The sequence below is a fragment of the Podarcis cretensis genome (assembly GCF_951804945.1).
Source record: "Podarcis cretensis genome assembly, chromosome: 4".
Lineage (NCBI taxonomy): Eukaryota > Metazoa > Chordata > Lepidosauria > Squamata > Lacertidae > Podarcis > Podarcis cretensis.
The window spans coordinates 17650595-17671785 of NC_137173.1; the positions used below are offsets into that span (position 1 = coordinate 17650595).

The 21191-nt window shown below is 41.9% G+C and overlaps 1 protein-coding gene across 9 annotated transcripts in view; it reads left to right on the forward strand.

Moving 5' to 3' along the window:
• Positions 1 to 21191, forward strand: part of PIWIL4 (piwi like RNA-mediated gene silencing 4) — a gene marked incomplete at its 5' end in the record, with an annotated part of 39174 nt that overhangs the window by 12544 nt on the left and 5439 nt on the right. For all 9 annotated transcript variants that reach the window (XM_079973526.1, XM_079973528.1, XM_079973530.1 and 6 more), the window contains 14 exons: positions 110 to 235; positions 1999 to 2213; positions 7591 to 7712; positions 9221 to 9301; positions 9667 to 9864; positions 10500 to 10611; positions 10879 to 11002; positions 11919 to 12036; positions 13568 to 13679; positions 13944 to 14128; positions 17051 to 17123; positions 18155 to 18355; positions 19020 to 19123; positions 19544 to 19614. In XM_079973526.1, coding sequence (XP_079829652.1) covers positions 110 to 235; positions 1999 to 2213; positions 7591 to 7712; positions 9221 to 9301; positions 9667 to 9864; positions 10500 to 10611; positions 10879 to 11002; positions 11919 to 12036; positions 13568 to 13679; positions 13944 to 14128; positions 17051 to 17123; positions 18155 to 18355; positions 19020 to 19123; positions 19544 to 19614 — 1842 coding nt within the window. The remainder of the gene's footprint in view (positions 1 to 109; positions 236 to 1998; positions 2214 to 7590; positions 7713 to 9220; positions 9302 to 9666; positions 9865 to 10499; positions 10612 to 10878; positions 11003 to 11918; positions 12037 to 13567; positions 13680 to 13943; positions 14129 to 17050; positions 17124 to 18154; positions 18356 to 19019; positions 19124 to 19543; positions 19615 to 21191) is intronic.

The window sequence follows — 21191 nt, forward strand, 5'->3', positions numbered from 1 at the left end:
GGAAAAGCTCACCATGCTTCTTCATTTTTTACATTTTGTTGATAGTTAAATGATGTTCATGGTGAGTTTTTCTCATTCTCTTTGATTTTATGTTTGCTTTGTCTTCTAGATGGCTTCTCTGTTGGAAGTTCTGGGTATAAAGTGATGGACAGAGGGGGAAGGATCCGTTGCAACTTTCAAGACATGGGAGTAAATACCAGGGAGACAATAAAACATGTGAAAGATTCTAAAACAGGTATAGTAATCTTTGTCTGGAAAGGGGTTTTCATCTAGAAGTAGCCATCCTACTATAGCAACATGGCCTTTGCCCTGAGCTTTATTAGCATTGTAGCAGCCAAGCTGCAGCAATATTCCAGTTGCCGTGTTATGGGAGAGAGTAGGGTTGCCTGTGCATAGCCTTGCCATTGGGAAGTGTGTGTGTGTTTTAAGAAAATGTTGGAGTTGTGTGCTCAGTTACAGAAAGAGAGAAGGCACAAAGCCACCAAATAACCAATCTCTTGCTCTCTCTTTCTCTTTTTCTCTCTTGAAAAGTCTCATGGTCTAGCCACAGGCTCTTCCTGTCTGCTTTACACTGAAAAATATGAATTGCTCTTTCCAAGCAAACTTGGTTGCACCCACACTGAAGCCACTTCATTTGTAGGGCATGACAAAGGCTGCTTGACTCTGCACACATCTTCCCCCAGTGATGCTGCTGCAGCCACCGCCACCAGAAAAGTGTTGGGCGCTGGCAGGCCATTGGGGGGGGGGCCTTTAACCACATCAGTTATGTGGACCACTGGTTGCCTACCTATGCGCTAGACCAATTTATAAAACAGCCTGAACAGAGAATTTGTACCTTGGCAAAATGATTGCTAAAATTCAGCAGTCTTGTGGCAGCATAAATACAAAAGATGGCCCCTCTCAAAGTGGGGTGTAAACAGGGAGACAGAAGGAAATCTGCTTGATAAGTCCATTTTCAGAGGATTTCTCTGATCCCTAGTTCAGGTGTGTTTACTTTTTATATTGTGTTATTCTATCAATAGTTGGGTTGTTAATTAATTTGGCACGTTCATGCCTGGGGAGACGGAAGAAAGTGGAAAGGGTATCACAACACTGAAGAGAACCAGAGCCAATCTCATACAGTCTTCACAACTGAATGCATGCCAAATACATAGCATAGGCATTGTATACACTCTTTGTCCCAGTTTGCATATAGCTCTAAGCCACACCATGGCTAAGCGTGAACATGCAGACACAGTAAAAATGATGTCCATTTCACTCCCGCTACCAGCTCTGCTGCTGCTGCACTACTCACAGTCATTCATGGTGTGTGATTTGTCTTGCTCCAGACAAGCCATAAGCTGTAGCCAAGATTTGTTGTTTGTTCAGGGGAGACAAACCAAGGTTTGTCGCAAAGAGAAACCATGGCTTCTCTGAGTAGGGTGACAACAGCAGGACTGGAGGTTGGGCAGAACAAAGTTGCTATTCTTTTTACTGTGTGTACCTGTATGCTTGTGTATAGACTTGGTCATGTCTTAGTGTTATGTGTGAACCAGGCCTATAGTCTTAAAGTAAATTTATATCACATTCAAATAGAAAGGCAGTCACATATTTAGCCCCTGTTGTATGTATGCTAAACACTGCACATTGTTATGGCAGCTGCAAGTATATCTCCGTTGGTACAAAATAAAAAAAAAATCCTTCCAGTATCACCTTAGAGACCGACTAAGTTTGTTATTGGTATGAGCTTTCATGTGCATGCACACTTCTTCAGATACCACGAAAGCTCATACCAATAACAAACTTAGTTAGTCTCTAAGGTGCTACTGGAAGGAATTTTTAAATTTTGTTTTGACTACAGCAGACCAACACGGCTACCTACCTGTAACTAGATCCATTGGTACAGTAGGAGTGATTTGTAGTTTAGGTCTCTCCTTGCCTGGAGAAAAGTTTTACCCAACCAAGGCTAGCAGCACATTGAAAAGAATCAAGAATTTTAATAAAGTTTGTCTATTTCAGGCTCAAGTGGAATTCCTGTGAAACTTGTTACCAACCTGTTTAGTTTAGGCTTGCCAAGGGAATGGCAGCTTTACCAGTATCATGTAGAATTTATGCCAGAGCTGGTGTCGAGACGTTTGCGGACTGCACTGTTGTATAGCCATGCTGAATTTCAGGGGAAAACCAAAGTATTTGATGGTGCATCTCTGTTTCTAACAGAGAAACTGGAGAATAAGGTAAGATCGTGTGCATCATTAAAATATGCAGGAGCCAACATTCTGGTATGTTTTGTTTGGGAAAGAGTTGCTTAAGAGGTTATATGTTAGCCTTCAAATATCATAAGAGTTGTCTTATAGATGATGGAACAAATTCGTTTTGTGTTGCTCAAGAGGATAGGCCCTAAAACAGTAGATTCAAATCACAAGAACTTCCTAATGGTATGAGCTCCTCTGACAATGGAACACAGACTGCTTTAGAAGGTGGTGGACTCCCATTGCTTACAGATTTTTAAGCAGTGGTTGGATGCTTACCTATTAGGGATGCTGTACTGCACTAACAAGGGTGTCATGGACTAGCTGAACGCCAAGACTTGGTGAGAGGCACCAGCTGGTGAACCCCCAAGTAAACCCCCAGGGGAAGAAGACTCAGAGCCAGGGGATTGGTGGTGAAACAATGATAAGCGGTCAGAAGGACAAGACTGGGAGGAGGAGGTGTCAGAAGCTAAAGAGCAGGAAGAGTCTGTGGCAGAGAGCAGTCCAGAACCAGAGGCAGAGTGGAGGCTGGCTGCTGAAGAAGCCAGGGTGTCTCTCCCCCTGCTGTGACCAGCTTCCCTCTCCCCTGGTTGCTCAGAAAAACGAAGAGTAATGCAGGAATCTCAACTAGATAATACATGACAGGTGGTCATCCAGTCTCCCCTTCTCACTTGCATTCCCTCACTCCTGCCTGCTGTCTTCTCTTCTTCATCCTTTCACCTTCTCTCTGCTCCGATACTATTCAGATCCAGTGTCAGCATTTTTGCCCTCTTCTTCCTCATTAGTTCTAATCATGGCTGGGCTGAGAGGAAAGGTCTGACTTGCTAGATGGCCTGTTGGAAAATGACCTTCTCTTACTCCAATCGGCTCCTTTAGATGGAAAATGAATGACACCCTATTAAGAGATCAGGAGATTGTGAAGAAGGCCCAAAAAACCTTGAAAGATTATTTTGAAATAAATTTGAATACTACGGTGGAAAGGAGAACAATCTGGGATGCAAGCAAAGCAGTTATGAGAGGGTTTCTGATACAACAGAACACGATAAAGAAAAGAATCTGGAATGGGAAAAAAGATAAGATTTTAGAGAAGATAAGAGATGGAGAGAAAAAGTTGAGATCTAAGCCAAAATCGAAGGAGATCTTGAGAGAAATTAAATTTTACCAAGCACAGTACGCGAAATTGATAAATCAAGAAGTTGAGTGGAAAATTAAACAAATGAAACAAAGATCATTTGAATCAGCTAACAAGTGTGGGAAACTATTAGCATGGCAATTGAAAAAGAGACAAAAATTGAATACAGTCACCAATCTAGAGATTGAAGGGAAAGATATCCAGAAACCCGAAGAAATTAGGAAGTGTTTCCAGAGATATTTCAAAAAGCTCTATACTCAAGGGCTACAAGAGGAGAAGGAGATAGACCAATTTTTGAAAACAAATGGTTTACCAAAACTTGCCCAGGAAAAGAGAACAATCCTGAATCATAAAATAACACAACAAGAAATAGAGGGTGCCATCCAGAATATGCAACTAGGCAAATCTCCAGGTCCGGATGGGCTTACCTCCAAGTATTATAAGATATTGAAAGATTATTTGATACAACCATTAATGGAGGTATGCAATCAGATTTTGGAGGGGAAGAAGGCACCGGAATCGTGGAAAGAAGCCTTCATCACATTGATCCCTAAAGTGGAAACTGAAAAGACTCAACTTAAGAACTACCGTCCCATCTCACTCCTAAATGTGGATTACAAAATTTTTGCAGATATTTTGGCAAGTAGATTTAAAAAAGTATTAAATGAAGTAATTCACAAGGACCAGGCAGGCTTTCTCCCAGGAAGACATTTGTCTGATAATACTAGGAATATTATTGATATTTTGGAACTTTTGCAAACCAACATTAATACAAAATCAGTGTTAATTTTTGTTGATGCGGAGAAGGCCTTTGATAACATTTCTTGGAGGTTTATGAAGAAAAATTTGGAAGGGATGGGAGTGGGACGGGGGTTTGAAAATGGAATAGAGGCAATTTATTCAGAGCAGAAAGCTAAACTGATAGTAAACAATGTGGTGACAGAAGAATTTAAAATTGAAAAAGGAACACGACAAGGTTGCCCCCTATCCCCCCTGTTATTTATTTCTGTTCTGGAGGTGCTTTTGAACATGATTAGGGAAGACCGGTTGGTACAAGGAATACAGGTCGGAGTGAAACAATTTAAATTGAAAGCTTTTGCAGATGATTTGGTTTTAACACTACAGGAGCCAAAATCTAGTACGAAGAGAGTGTTAGAATTAATTTATGAATTTGGTCGGGTAGTGGGGTTCAAACTGAACAAGCAAAAAACCAAGGTTTTGGAGAAAAATCTGACACCTTTGGAAATAGATGGGTTTCAGAAAGAGACAGAGTTAAATGTTGTTAAAAAGGTAAAATACCTAGGGGTAAACTTGTCTGCCAAAAATTTGAATCTATTTAAAGATAATTATGAAAAATGCTGGTCAGAAATTAAGAAAGATTTAGAGATCTGGTCAAGATTGAAACTTTCCTTGTTGGGTCGAATTGCAGCTATAAAGATGAATGTATTGCCGAAGATGTTATTTTTGTTTCAGACCCTACAGATCGTGGACAGAGTGGAGTGTTTTGGGAAGTGGCAGAAAGATATTTCTAGGTTTGTCTGGCAGGGCAAAAAGCCCCGAATAAAATTTAAAATATTAACGGATGCAAAAGAGAGAGGGGGGTTTGCCCTGCCAGATTTAAGGTTATATTATGAAGCTGCGGCTTTCTGCTGGATGAAAGATTGGTTACTCCTTGAGAACACTGACGTCCTAGATCTGGAAGGGTATAATAATGTTTTTGGATGGCATGCATATTTGTGGTACGATAAGGTAAAGGTTCATAAAATGTTTAAAAACCATATTGTCAGGAAAGCTATATTTATGGTCTGGACAAAATACAAAGACTTATTGGAAGGTAAGACCCCGAGGTGGTTATCACCAGCGGAGGCCAAGGTTCGAAAAAAACCCAATATGGAGGCCGGATGGCCGAAATACTGGGAAATAATAGAAAAAACTGGAGATAATTGGAGGCTGCAGAGCTTTGAAAAATTAAAGAATAGGGTGCAAGACTGGTTTCATTATGCTCAAATTCAAGAGGTTTTTAAGTCAGACAAAAAAATAGGATTCCAGGTGGAAAAATCGAAATTAGAGACAGAACTGTTAGAACCTAAGACCAAGGCGCTTTCGAGAATGTATAACTTGCTGCTTAAATGGAACACCCAGGATGAGATAGTCAAATCAGCCATGATAAAATGGGCTCAGGATATTGGGTACAACATTATGTTAGAAGACTGGGAAAGGTTATGGACCACTGGAATGAAATTCACGGCATGTAATGCCCTGAAGGAAAATATTATGAAAATGATATATAGGTGGTACATGACCCAAGTCAAACTTGCAAAAATATATCATCGGTCTGATAATAAATGTTGGAAATGTAAGGAGGCTGAAGGGACATTCTTTCATCTTTGGTGGACTTGTCCAAAAGTGAAGGCCTTCTGGGAAATGATCTATAATGAGTTAAAAAAGGTGTTTAGATACACCTTCCCTAAGAAACCAGAGGCCTTCCTCCTGGGCATTGTGGACCAAAAGGTGTTAAAGAAGGATAGAACTTTTTTTATGTATGCAACTACAGCAGCAAGAATACTCATTGCAAAATATTGGAAGATACAAGACCTTCCCACGCTGGAAGAGTGGCAGACGCAGTTGATGGACTATATGGAACTGGCTGAAATGACTGGCAGAATCCGAGATCTGGGAGAAGAGACAATGGAAGAGGACTGGAAGAAATTTAAGGACTATTTACAAAAACATTATAAGTTGTATGAATGTTAAGAATCTGCATGACTTGGAAATTTTAGCTCCTGCAATTAGATTAGGAAAATAGAAAGTTAAGTTATAAGTAAGAAAAAGTTGAAATTTAAAGTTATTTTATGTATTATCTTAAGGTATAAATATTTGACAAAAGGTACTTTAAATTTAGAAGTAAAACACTCTGAAAGATATAAATAAGATACGAAACAAGGTAATAATTTGCTGATATGTTTATTGTAAAGAACGCAGGGTGAGGGAGATGTGGGGAAGTCCAGTTAGTAACCTAAAAATGTATTTTGAAAGTTGGATTGTTTTTCTTTCTTTCTTTTTTCTGGTTTGTTCTTCTTTTTCTTTTCTGTAAACTGAAAATGTAATAAAAATTTTAATTAAAAAAAAAAAGGAAAATGACCTTCTCCGTGCAGTGGCCTGAGGTGGGCTTTCCTCCTCCCAGATGCTTCCTCTTCATTTTGTTTGTTCATTTAGTGTGCTGCTGCTTGTGTGTGAAAAAAGCAGAAGTTGTGTGAAAGATAGATGCTCTGGAATTCCCCCATAAAAATGTATAAAGGAACTTCAAACTTGCTTATAACTTCCAATCTGGTTTATGCCAGACCCTGGAAACTTTTTATTAGCCCCCACCCCAAAGCATGAATAGCCTGCAAAAACAATAAAACTCTGAGAAAGTCTTTCGTTAGTAAAATTAACTGCCGGTCCCGAGATTCATTTATTTCAAGTTATGAAATTCAATAATTTTATTTCCCTGATTGGTGCAATTGCCTGATGATAAAACATAAGAAGTGCCCTGTTACATCAGGCCAAAGGCCCATTTAGTCCAGCATCATGTTTTCGCATTAGCCAACCAGATGCCTCCAACAGGTCATGAGCAGTCTCCCTACTTGCATCTCTGATACTGGAGGTAGCATAGCCTTCATGCCTAGAAGCCATTGATAGCCATATTCTCTCTGGACATTTATACCAGGCCTTGACAGTCTGTAGACTTCCTGTTGTTCGCTGGTTGTAGAAGCTGCCTGGTGTGTGATACCTGCTTTCCTTTTAGTTATGAAGAGAACTCAGAGGCTTTCGTATGCACATTTCAAAGAAAAGCAAGCTAGGCATGAGACTTTAGCCAGTAGTTTCCTAACTCATCCCAGGGTCTACAATATTCTCAGTACAATCCTTTTGCAGTACAGTGGTACCTCGGGTTAACAACTTAATTCGTTCCGGAGGTCCGTTCTTAACCTGAAACTGTTCTTAAGCTGAAGCACTACTTTAGCTAATGGGGCCTCCCGCTGCCGCTGCACCGCCACTGCACGATTTCTGTTCTCATCCTGAAGCAAAGTTATTAACCCGAGGTACTATTTCTGGGTTAGCGGAGTCTGTAACCTGAAGCAACTGTAACCTGAAGCGTCCATAACCCAAGGTACCACTGTATTTAGAAATGAGAAGATGTAGTCTGAAGAGAAACCGCATAACTCATATATTCCACTGACCCCTGGTTAGGTTACAGAACTGTCTTGTGTAACCCGGAGAGATGAAACTGTGAAGATGACTATTACACTAACCCATCAGCTGCTTCCCAGCAATCCTGTGTGCATTCAGTTTTTAAACATCGTCTTTAAAAAGTAAGCCTTTTGATAATTTATTGTCAAAGATCAGTTGGTCATAAAAAGGTGCTCATAATATTTATATACTGCTAAAACAATAAAGCAGCAAGCTATTAAAATAAAACCTTAAACATCACTGGCAGTTTATCATGTTTCTCTTCCCAGACTTCTTTGGGTGCATTTTTATTATTGAAAAAAGTAAATGAAGCCACTTTCACTGTTAACATTTTTAACTGCAACTAAATATTTAATTTTCTAGCAAGAGCTCCATATATTCATTGCATCCAATGGCCTAGTTCACAAGTCACAGAAAGCCATAGCTTATGGTTAACCATGAATGCAGGGCTCACTCCTGCTTTTCTTCTCCTTTAGCATGAGTGGAAACAGCAAACCACGACCCCCAGCTTAGTATTATACCTGGAGCAGAGATCATGGTTTGGTTGTTTCTCACTCAAACAAACCACAATTAATAAACGAAAAACAAACCATTACTTCATGTTGTGGCTTGTTTTGGAGCTAAACAAACAACAATTCTCTGTTCAGAAATAATGCTAGGCATCATGGATTGCACCTCATAAGGGGAAGAGAAGTGAGAGCCATTTGTGTGTCCATAGTAAGCTGTTAGCTATGGTTTACCACATGGATCAGGAAACCTTTTCAGCTTGAGGGCCACATTTCCCTCTGGGCAACCTTTTGGGGGCCAAATGCCAGTGGTGAATGGAGCCAGAGGCAAACAAAAGTAGGGGGATCATGAATATGAACAGTAGATAATGGCCAAGGCCATCTACTGCCTTATCTCTACAGATACAGATATCTTAAGGTATACAGTGGTACCTCCGTTCTCAAACAAAATCCGTTCCGGAAGCCCATTTGGCTTCCGAAACATTTGAAAACCGAGGTGTGGCTTCCCATTGGTTGCAAGAGCTTTTTGCACTCAACAGAAGCCATGTCTCATGTTCGGGTTCCAAAAAACATTTGAAAATGGAAGCATTTACTTCCAGGTTTTCAGTGTTCGAGAACTGAAACGTATGACAACGGAAGCGTTCGGGAACCAAGGTTCCCCTGTATTTCTAAACCTACCCACTAGTTATTGTGGGCGTCAGATGTAACTTCCAACATGGGATATTCTGAATGCTGATAAAAATTCTCATTTCCATTGCCAGTTGTTTTGAAACCAGCAGACCACTTTCAGATTAGCCCATCCAAAATACCCAAGACACCAGTCATGTTCAGACATTTCCCACAAATTTCTGCTAGCTGTGCTCTTCGTGGTGCTGATGCCTCAAATTCACCATTCAAGATTTATTAGATGAAATTTGCTCTTTTTATATAAGCATGTTAAAAAGTACCATATAACTCTATTTGATGGTTCTAACCATAGTTTATACACCCGAATAGTTTCAGCCAAGGTAGATTTTAGTTCACATGTTTAGTTAGATTTGAGAAGTTTGCCCTGTGTAAAATTAACAAATTAGGAAAACGATGCTTCTGTTGCATGCCATATTTAAACATATGTTACTATTTAGGGTTTTGAAAAAGTTGTCTATGCACCAGATTGGACGGAACTTCTACAGTCCTTCAGATCCAGTGGAAATTCCCCAGCACAAGTGAGTTGGTTGCCCCCATCTTGTAATTACATAATTGAATCTCTTATTGGTAGATGGATTGTATGGCAATATGTTTTATGTGCAGCCCAATCCTATTCATATTTACTCCAGATAAGTAAGTCTCACTGGATTCAGTTGGATTTGCTCCTGCGTAAGAATTGCAGCCTTAATCTTTTTGCAGCAAATGTAAGCTTCAGCTGTTAAACTATGTCCAAATATAGAACTCTGCTTTTATATACCATCATGCTTAAAATGTAATTCTAGTTTCATTCCTGCATATACATGCCCTGCCTTTGAACCAGAGGGTGTGCACAGTGGATTTATTAAATCAACCCAGATATGTCTTTGCCATCCTTTTCTTTCAGATTGACCCTTTGGCCAGGATTTGCTGTGACTATTGGACAGTTTGAAGAGAAAGTGATGCTGTGTGCAGATGTGAGCCACAAAGTCCTTCGCAATGAGAATGTCTTGGAATTTATGATGAACCTCTATGGAAGTGTGGACAACTCACGTTTTGCAGAAACATGTGAAAAGGAACTGGTGGGGCTTATTGTCCTTACAAGGTAATGTTTGTTAATTGGAAGTTGCTTCTTCTTTTGGAAATTTTAAGTGGGTTCCTACATTTGAATTGACAAAATTAGCAAAGATTCAGTTGATATACACTCAGAACTTTTAAGAGCTCCCTGTATGAATCCTATTTCCTGTAAGTTAACAGATTGTTGGGTTCTAGTCAGATAGGGTGGATTTCCTGAACCTGTGGCCCTCTGGATGTTATCTGGATGATATCTGGATTATGTTGTCACCGTTGGCTACATTGGCTAGGGCTGGTAGAAGGTTTTGTTCAAAACATCATGAGGGCATCTGGATGGCGAAGGAACAGAGGAATCCTCATGCATAATCATTGCTTCCCTTCTGTGAAAAGAAAAATTGCAACTTGTCCCCAGGTCCACCGAAGGGCAACTGCAATATTGCATGAATTCACAGATCCCATATTACACCATGAATATGAGTAGGTCAAGCTTTTCTTTTAGTGCAAGTCATCTCTGGTGTGCCTGCCATTGGTGCTGAATCTTAGTGAAGCAGTGAATTCTGCTTTATCATTTTGGGTCTATGACAGAGCAGAATAATATTCTGAAATGCACTTTATAATATTTATAATATTTTGAAATGCATTATAATGTGCACTTAATCATTTCAGATACAACAACAAGACCTATAGAATCGATGATATTGAGTGGACTGTGAAGCCAACAGATTTATTTCAGAAAAGTGACGGCACTCAGATCTCTTATGTAGATTACTACAAACAGGTAAATAAGAAGCAGGGTGATGCAGCAGGGCTAAACTCTTTTCATTGATACAAAATGGCTGTTAAGTGAAGGGTGGAATTTCACTGGTGAAATACAGGAAAGAGTTGAGGCAAAATGGATATGGAATAATGTCATTAGGAATGCAAAATACTCAAATTCAGTTGGAAATTCCATTTTGCCTTGTGCTGTGTATGTCTTGCCAATAAGTACCATGGGCACAGAATAAGAACAATTTGCCTACCTCTTATTTTAAATTTCCCTGAACAGCAGTATGATGCAGTCCTGACTGACCTAAATCAACCCATGCTCGTAAGCCAGCTGAAGAGTAAGGGCAGGAGCACTGTTGGACCTCGTGTGGCCCACCTTATCCCTGAACTCTGCTACTTGACAGGTAAACAACAGGTGATCTGGCCCATTAGAGCAACTTTGTGAACTTAGAGAAAACAGTCTGAACTTGTCTTCATTCAGTCCTCCAGTATTCAGGGCTTACAGATCTGGCTTATAGTCACATTGACTTTGGAGAAATTGGATGTTTTCAATTGTGGCAAGCAGAATCTGGAATACCCATTGCATGAGGATGGACTGTCATGACAGAGTACATTCTTTGCATGCAAAAAGTTCCAAGTTTAATTCCTGGCATCTGCAGCTAAAGCAGAGAAGGCCCATCAGTTGTTGTTGATCTACAGCTTCCATCATCCCGGACCAGTGGCCATGCTGACTGGGACTGGTGAGAATTGGAGTCTTCTGGAAGGCCACAGCTTCCTTACTCCTGGCATAAATGTTAAAAAGCATGAAGAAGATAAAGTATGGTGGAGTGTTGTGAGAGTAGGCTGGGATGTTGAGAAGTAGCATTGTTTGCAGTATTAACAAAACACATAATTTATCTGTGTAGCCTTCTCCACTTCTTTGGCAGTCCTTTATTTGACACACACAAGTGTAGGCACCAACCGTCAACATTTGACAGTGCATATTCTAAGTACAGAGTGGGGTGGCTTTTTTGTTGTTGCTTACTTTAGTTTTGCATTTGACACGCATTAAAACATGGACTTACTCTTTCCCACTGCACTCTGAAGTGATGACATGTGTTGACTCTGAATGCATAGAACTGCTCTTAGATGTTCTATCTACACATCATTGCAAGGCAGTGCAAATGTTAGTACATCGTGATTGAAGGCTTGCTGGATGAAGTGAGATATGAAGTGCACTTCTCTACCTGGCTTTCAGTCATGCCTCCTACCTTGCTTTTGGGTACCAACTTTTCCCCCCATGGGCTCAAGATTGATTTCCTGATACAAATTGTTTGTTAGGCTTGAGCAACCGTGCGACTTCTGACTTCCATTTGATGAAAGATTTAGCCCAAGAAACTCACTTGGCCCCAGACCGCAGGCACCAACGACTGTCTAGACTAGCCGACAACATTCAAAGGTAATTCTACTGGATCTGATGGACTGTATAAGTTTCATCCAATTTGGTGCATAGATAATTTTTCAAAACCTTAAACAGGTTTCGACAAGATATGTTTCATGACTCTTGCTGCGTCTGCCATGCTTAGACTTGGAGACTGCTTCAAGTATAGCTGCCCAAAGTGTGATACAGACAGTGTAATATTTGTGTGCGTGATCTCTGTGTGATGTGATCTGCAGGAAAATTGACGGACTGTTTACGGACTGGATCTGGTTTGTGTTGAAGCTGGAAGCTGTTCCATATTTTTCACTCTTACGGACAAAAAATAATGCTTTCAAGTTATAGAAAATGGACATATTCTACACTTTAATATTTATTACATTTCTCTTTTTGGATTTTGTATGCAACTTATGTGCGTTTTTATGTATTTATTAGTTATGCTAGGCCTGAGCACATATGTTCCATAGTACTTCAGCCCTTACTGTTAAATGGCACCTTTGACCACTTATAAGGCATAAGGCAGAATATACATATATACCCCACAGTTTGCATAGGCATGCATATATAGAGAGGATTGCAGCCTTAGGTGTTTGTGGTGTTTATTCTGTGCCTGCAACCCCTAGATGGAGTTAAAGTACCATAGCTGGTTATTACAAAGACTAAGAGTATTTCCCCCTTTAAACATCCTGAAACATTCATGGATGGTTTCTACAAATAAGTCATTGACACTGTACAGCCTTCTGTGTGGAAAGGACTTGCTACATTTCTGTGTTGTTGTTTTTTTTAAAAAAAAAAAACTCCACATTTTAAGAATTATTCTGTATCAGCTAATTTATGCTTTTTCTTTCATTCATTGCTTTCACCTTCAACTGATATTGTTAGCTGTGTTATGACAATACTGGCTTGGTTAAGCTCCAATAAGTTCATTCAGCTGTATGTTTTGATGAAGAGAATGTGGTGCTGGTGGGAGACAGTGAACTTGGTCTTGGTATGTTACTGCTGTGAATCCCTTCTTCATAGGCTTAGGTTGTATATACAGTGGTGCCCCGCAAGACGAACGCCTCGCAAGACGGAAAACTCGCTAGACGAAAGAGTTTTCCGTTTTGGAGGTGCTTCGCAAAACGAATTTCCTACGGGCTTGCTTTGCAAGACGAAAATGTCTTGCGAGTTCCTGCGGGGGTTTTTTTCCTCCCCCCCCTTTTTCTAAGCCGCTAAAAACCGCTAATAGTACTAATCCGCTAAGCCGTCAATGGGCTTGCTTCGCAAGACGAAAAAACCGCTAGACGAAGAGACTCGCGGAACGGATTCTTTTCGTTTTGCGAGGCACCACTGTATGTAAATAAACCGTATACCCTAAAGACACCACAGTATCTGTTGTACCTTGTTCCAAAAGAAACACGAAGCCTAGGTCAGTGCCTGGAACCCCTAAAATATTGTATCGCTTGGAAATTGGGATGGCACGCAACAATATAAATTTCTGCTTTGCCTTTATTTACACTGTAAAAACTATATACAAGCATACATAACATTGGGGATGCACATTTTATTGCAGAAACAAAGATGCGCGTTTAGAATTGGAGAGCTGGGGGCTGAAGCTTGGGTGTCAGGCTTCCTTGACTGGCCGTGTGGTCACCTCAGAAAAAATCCTCATGCAGAATGAAGTCGTAAGTATTATAGAGACTCCATTCCGTTTTATGTCCTGGACTTGAATGTTAGAGAGACTCAAACATGATTCCAAACGTTGCCTTTGGCTGTTAGAATAGTTCCTGTGCACAGCGGCATTTGTCTATGTGTGTGAGTCCTTGGAGGGAGATTCTGAATTTCTGTACAATTTAAGGTCATTTGAAGTTCCCGTTAGTTGACAGTTTATACATAAGCTTTCTCCCTCAAATTACTGGGGTCATTTGCATTTCTTTTTCTTCTTGCAGTGCATGCCAATGAATGCCAATGACTGGTTCAGAGATATGCGTAATATGAAGATGATAGGAGTGGCACATCTGCAGAGCTGGATACTGTTGTGCAGCAATAGAAACTCGGAGCTTGCACATAGTCTCATGAACTGTTTGAGACGAGTGGGAGGTCCCATGGGATTCCACATTGAATATCCAAAAGTGTGAGAGAGATTCAGATAACAAACCTTGTTTTCTTCTTTACCTCACTCATTTTCATACATTGTGGGTTTGTGAATTTTAATGGGTGCGTGTGTAAGATACTTTTAAGTGTGCATATCCAAAAATGCAAAGTCTGTAAATGTGACAGTGATGCATTTGCAAACTCATGGGGGAACAAGTGTTGACTTTTTGTTCACTATCTAAGGCAGAGGTTTTCAACCTTTTTGAGTCCACGGCTCCCTTGACCAACTACATTCTTTCTGCAGCACCCCTGTGGAACTCAAGAGCCAGTTATGTCACCCCTTGCCTGCAGAGCTGGCAGCCCCTCACCCTTTTTCGAACACCCTCCCTTGTGGAGTGTTCTCCTCTCCCCTCTCCTTGCCACTCTGAGGTCCATTCCTAGGTCTCTGGGCTTCCCCACCCCACCCCAAAGAGAGGTGTCTCCTCATACTGCCCCACAAGGTCCTGGGAAGAGGATGCCCCAAACGGGCCCAACGGAGACTGGCCAAAGTTGAATGTGAGGCTAGCCCCTTACCTTGGGATGCAGCAATGACAGCAGGCCTGCATGGAGGAAAGGCTAGCCATCAGCACTGCGCCCTCAGCTCCCAGGTAGGCCTTGCACACAGCAAGCACAAGAAAAGCCAGCACAGTGACTGCCTGCCAGGCCTCCCACTTGTCTGTCCATTCCCAACAGCAAGGGCTGGTGGACTGGCTAGCTGGACTCCCTCGCCTGCTTGCTTGCTTACTCCAAGGCCGCCTCAACTCCTGGCAACCAGCACCCCTGGCCAGCCCCAGAGGCAACATTTGCCTGGGAAGCTTGTAGCCAGGGTTGCTGCAACAAACAGCTTTAGGGAGGCAGAAACATGAGACGGCATCAGAGAAGGGAAGAAAGGAAAGAGGAACAGAGGCCATTGTTGCCTGCGGCACCCCTGACCATCATTCAAGGCACCCCATGGTGCCATGGCACACTGGCTGAAAAATCACTGATCTAAGGAACTCTTGGAGGCAGGCCCCTAGGTTTGCTGCTGCATAAGGTATGTACAGCAAACAGCAGTGTGCTTCCCTTTTGTCCTGTGTATATCAAGCACGCTAAGGATGGATAGCGGGCGACCTTTGAGTATGTGGTGGCAGTTTGAAATTGCCATGTATGGTGGTTCCTTACTATTTTTGTTTTATTTCATAAAATGTAGACACTGTTTAATTGGTTTCTTTTTTGTACAAACACCTCAAAGCAGTGTACAAAAAGATAAAACAACAAAAACAAGTAGCAGTTCAGTCACGTGCTACTGCCAGCACATGCAGGATTGAGCTTATTGCACCGGGTAGCGCAGAACCACATTATTTGTGGTATATGGAAAGCTTCATTCTCTGCAAGGCTGGCTGGATGCCAGCTAGTAGTCAGCATGAGTATAGAACTTGGTGGGAGACATTGAAAACCGCTGGCTTTTGTATAACCTTCCTCCTTGCTAATTTTTTATGTTGAAGTTCTTCAATATTTGTGTGCTAATTTAATCAACCTTGATTGCCCATATCTCATATATCTCTAACTCTGGCCATGGTTTGTTGGTCCATGTTAAATAGTGGGATTTCAGGCAAATGAGGACCTTCAGGTCATAAAAACTAAATCCCCACTTCACTACTTTTCTGCCTGTGCATATTACATCAATTAAGGCCATAAGTAGTAGCTGATTCATGCAATTTATAACTGGTGAAGTCAACCCAAGTTGATTTTCCAGTAGAAATTCACACACAGATGGGTTTTGCAAATATTAACTTTTTGAAGCATTCCACATTTACATACCCACTTTATGTTGACTTTGCTATAGAGAAAAATCCAAGGATTGTATAGTTTTCATTTGATGTGATGGTTTATCTTTAATCAGCATATCCTACATTCCTTTGTTGGTAGGGGCTCATATGTTCTTTAGTCCAGATAAAACCTGCTGTCCGTGAACAGATTTTGCATGGTTTGCTCTGAAACTTTAAAGACGGGCATTCACACAGGGCTTGTATTGATCTTTGCAACTCCATAACTTAATATGCTTTGTCTCTCCCCGTCTCTCCTTTTTATTGAGTGGCTCCAGTCCTAGAATATGTCAGAATCCTGGCAGGGTAATCTAGCCAGCACGAGCTGGCAACAGTACCAAAGCTCCACCAGCTGCGAGGGGTCGGTCTGTAATTATGCTCTGGCAATATCTCTATAGTTAGGCTTTCTCCTGCTCTTGGCAGACTTCATTGGGGGCAAGAGGGTTGGCACAGAAATCCCTTGCATTGGCTTCATGTCTGATTTTCTTACTGAAGTGGGAAAGTAATGACTGACCATGAATGAAGTGGTTTTAGACTGAAATATGCATGCTTATAACAGTGTAATTGAAAGCATAGTGTCTCTGAAGTAAGTTCCACTGAATTCAGCGAGGCTTCCTCTTGTAATTGTATTGGGGGCAATAGTCTTAAGGAGGATTCCTCCCTTCCATATTTTGTTTGCAAACATCACAGAGTAGTGGAGAAAAGTATTTGTTGAATGAACACTATACTGGACGTCAGAAAAGGGGTAGGGATGGAACGGGGTGTTTTCAGGCTTTTTCATTGGGTATTCCAATTATACACGATTTCATGTAAGTATGCATAAATGGGGAGTTGCCTGTATTACTATCCTGGGGGTGTGTGTGTATGTGTATGTATCACAACTTCATGATGTTTTACTTGGGCCCATATATAAAACGTAATTCTATTTTCATGGATCATCCTTCCTCTTCCCACCACTGTAATTTTGTGCATTATTAATCTCTCCTGAAATGCTGGGTTTGATATCATTTTCCCAAAAAGCCGGTGGAATGCTGTGTTCTAAGAGATGTCCTTTAGACTGCCAATTACAGTGTTAGCATTTCTAATGTTCCCCATTGCTTTCTGATCTTTGTCTGCAGTATACCAGTGCAGGAGAACCCCTCAGCGTTTATTCGAGCTCTGCAACAGTATGTGAATCCTGAGTTACAGCTGGTGCGTATGCATATTTGAGTTGCTTTTCAAATGTGTTTGAAGAGAGGCATGTATGTTGCCTGCTGATGTTCAAGGTGGCTGGAAGGAAGCTATTGGAAATTGGTCCTTCTAGATAGGCTGCTTTGTATGATGATGATTTTTGTATGGTACAACTTCTTTTCCTGTTCACCTTGACTGCATATATGTGATACATTACTTCTCCCAGATAATCTTGAAATCCGTAATTTATCCCTCACAGAGCTACAATTCCCAGCACCCTTAACAAACTACAGCTCTCAGGATCCGGGGGTGGAGGAAGTCTTGTGTTTTACGTTTATGGTGTGTATGCAGACTTTGGCAGCATTTGTCCTGGTATCCTAGTATTGAGAGAGCTTCCTCCTCACCCTCTGCCCTAGTTCTCAACCGCAACTTTGCCAATTATACCAAAGTTATCAAGGACTATAGTTTGTAATCCACTGCGTTTGTAATCCAAAAAATTGCAGTGGAGGGTTTCAGAATTCTTGCCACTCCATACTGCATCAAATTTAAAGGGTTACTATTAGTGCAACTTTACTATTATTATTTAGCTCTTAGCTATGCCTTCAGGTTGGGTAAATGGGGGGTGTGTGTTTAGTTTGTAAATTTTCTATTTTCAAAATGTAACTCAAAAGTTTTTTTTTTCAAGTATAAAATTCAATTAAACAATTAGAAATTTTGGGTGGCTCTTGCAGCTAACCACTCTGCTTTGGGCAGCTTTTCCTGATTTGGAAACTCGTTTTCAATTAATCTTACATTTGTACTACATGTTACATGTAAGAAAATCCTGACAACCTACTTCTGGTGGCTTAAAGGCATCCTTGGGGTGGTGCAATTGGCAACTGGAAAGCAGGGAGTCACGCATTTCTTTCACCAACCTTTTCTGCCTCGATTGCCACTTTCTCTCCTCCTTCAGGAGAGTTCCAGCTGTGTAATGCTGAATCAAGGATTGAGCAAGCCTGGCTTGTGAGCAAACCTCAGGGACTGAATCTGCTTGTCTATTGTGCCACTTTTAGGTGCTGTGTGTGTTGCCTTCCAACAAGAAGGACTGTTACGATGCTGTGAAGAAGTTCTTAAGTCTTGAGCGGCCCATCCCTAGCCAGTGTGTGCTTGCTCGCACCCTGAGCAAACAAGGGATGATGATGAGCGTCGCCACAAAAATTGCAATGCAGATCACCTGTAAGCTTGGAGGGTCACCATGGGCAGTTGAGATACCAGTAAGTAGTTTTGTTGACATCCACCCCCACACTGCCACTTCCAGACAAAGCAGGCCTTTATCATGCTGATGTACTACCTCCTCCAGAATCAAAGGTTGTATGCCACTGAGTACCAGGTGTGTGGGGATCACAAGTGAGGAAAGTGCTATTGCACTCAAGTCCTGCTTGCAGTCCTTCCATCCTGGCATCTGGTTGGCCACTGTGAGAACAAGTAAGGTAAAGGTAAAGGGACCCCTGACCATTAGGTCCAGTCGTGGCCGACTCTGGGATTGCGGCGTTCATCTCGCTTTATTGGCTGAGGGAGCCGGCGTACAGCTTCATGTGGCCAGTATGACTAAGCCGCTTCTGGCGAACCAGAGCAACGCACGGAAACGCCGTTTACCTTCCCGCTGGAGCGGGACCTATTTATCTACTTGCACTTTGACGTGCTTTCGAACTGCTAGGTTGGCAGGAGCAGGGACCGAGCAACAGGACCTCACCCTGTCGCGGGGATTCGAACCGCCAACCTTCTGATCAGCAAGTCCTAGGCTCTGTGGTTTAACCCAAAGCGCCACCCGTGTCGCATATAAGAACAGGATGCAGGAGTAAATGGGCCTTTGGTCTGATCTGGCATGGTGGTTCTAATGTATGCCACCTCTGATTCTATCTGCTGTTTACTCAACAGCTGAAGTCCGTCATGGTGGTCGGCATTGATGTCAACAAAGATGCTTTGACCAAAGGAAGCTCAGTTATTGGATTTGTGACCAGCTCTAATTTACAACTGACTAGGTAAGATTCTTGATTCACTAGCCCAACACTTCTCAGGAGATTGTCACTGCAGTGGAAGCTCAGTAACTATGTAATGTGAAGGTGCAGCTCCCATGTACTTGTCAGCTGTTCTGTTGATGCACTGTGTGGGCATGAATGCTGATCTTTCGGATATTTCAGTATTTCCCTTGGGAAATGGGAACAAAGCATGGGCATTTGTATCACAAGTATCTGGAGCTACATCTCTCAAATCAATTTCCTGTAAGACAAGTAAACATGATAGGGTTCAGCAGCTGCTGCCCCCCCCACCTATTTGTGGTTTCTCTTGGTGATGTAGGAGCGTACAGAACCTCCGTGAAGGCAATAGAGGACTCCGAATAGAGTTTAATAAGCCTGTACTGCTATAACCTCAAAACAAATTTTATTTCCTTTTATGTCCAGGTGGTATTCTCGTTGCATGCTGCAAAATTCAGGATCAAACATTGCAGATTGTTTAAAGGTCTGCATGAAAGGTAGGGGTGCTGCTGTATAAATTAGTGAAATATACTTAACGGTTGAACATTTATTTCTTGAGGTGGGGGAGTAGATGATCCTTCATGTATCTGGGTCCCAAACTAAAAGTAAACAGCAGCAACACCTTGAACTGGATTCAGAAACTGACTGGAAGGCACTGTACTTGTACATCAAGCCCACACAATTTGTGTGGTCTGCCAAATTATGCACAGTCCTTGGGCTGTACATGAAGGCCTGTAACAGTAGGCTGAACCCTGCTGCCAACACCAACCCTGCAAAGTTGCCTAATAGCTCCAGGGAGTCCTGTCCTATTCTTCTGTCTCTCTGCTGCCACGGCCCTCTTAGGAGTCACCTATGGCAAGGGGCTCAGGATTCCCACTGCCTAACAGTGGCCTTCTCAGGAGTAGGGAAATAGCCAGCTGGATTCTAAGTCTCCTGCTTGGCAACTTCAGCCTGGCTCCCCTCCTGCTTCAGCAGTTTATTCAAAATGAGGGAATGAAAGAGCAAGTATGCAGATCAAAATAAAACATCATACAGTGGTACCTCTCGATGCGAACGGGATCCGTTCCAGAGCCCCGTTCGCATCCCAAACAGAACGTAAGATGCGTGCGCAGGTCGCGTTTCGCCGCTTCTGCGCATGCGCGTGACATCATTTTGACCGTCTGCGCATGCACGAGCGACGAAACCCAGAAGTAACGCGTTCCGTTACTTCCGGGTCGCCGCAGATCACAACCCGAAAGTGTTCAACCTGAAGCGTATTTATCCCGAGGTATGATTGTACCAGGATATTAGTCTCACTGTTTCTACGGTAGGCCAAGCACTACAAAACTTATTCTCAGTGGTCATCTTTGGTGTTGATTGCATCAGGCATCAGTTGCAGGGTCAAAAACTGCATCACAACACTAATATTTTAAAGAGTGTCTGACTCAAGTGGGTCTTGACTGACAGGTGGCTCTATCCAGCCAACCATAAGTCATGCCACATTCACAAGAGATTAGGGCCCTTTGCTATGTGGCCTACCAGATACTTTATTAGGCAGCAAAAATAGGGTTTGGAGGTTCTGCTAGGTTGCTGTGACTATTTGGGGAAGGACTATGGATGACTCCTAGTAAACAGAACATACTTCACATGCAGCATCTCCAGGTGGGGCTGGGAGAGATCTCCCATCTTTAAACCCTGGAAAGTCACTGCCAATCAGCACATATTGAGCTGGATATAAAATGATCTGACTATATAAGGCAACTTCCTATGGTATACTGTGTTTATCATGGTAGCTTACAAGACTTACCTGCATTTTATTTATTTTGTTCCCACTGTTGCATACTGTCAAATAGGATTTTTAAATACTACATCAGTCTGCAAAATGTGTTTACCAGAGGAGATAATGGGATTATTGTACATATCAGGAATGGTGGAATATGTGACCCTCAAAATAATGCTGAACTCCATCTCCCATCTGCCTTGGTCATGATGAATAGTTAGGGATGATCGGCTAAGGATGATGGAGAGTCACAAGTATCATTTGTATACACCAGGGGTCAGCAACCTTTTTTAGCCGTGGGCCGGTCCACTGTCC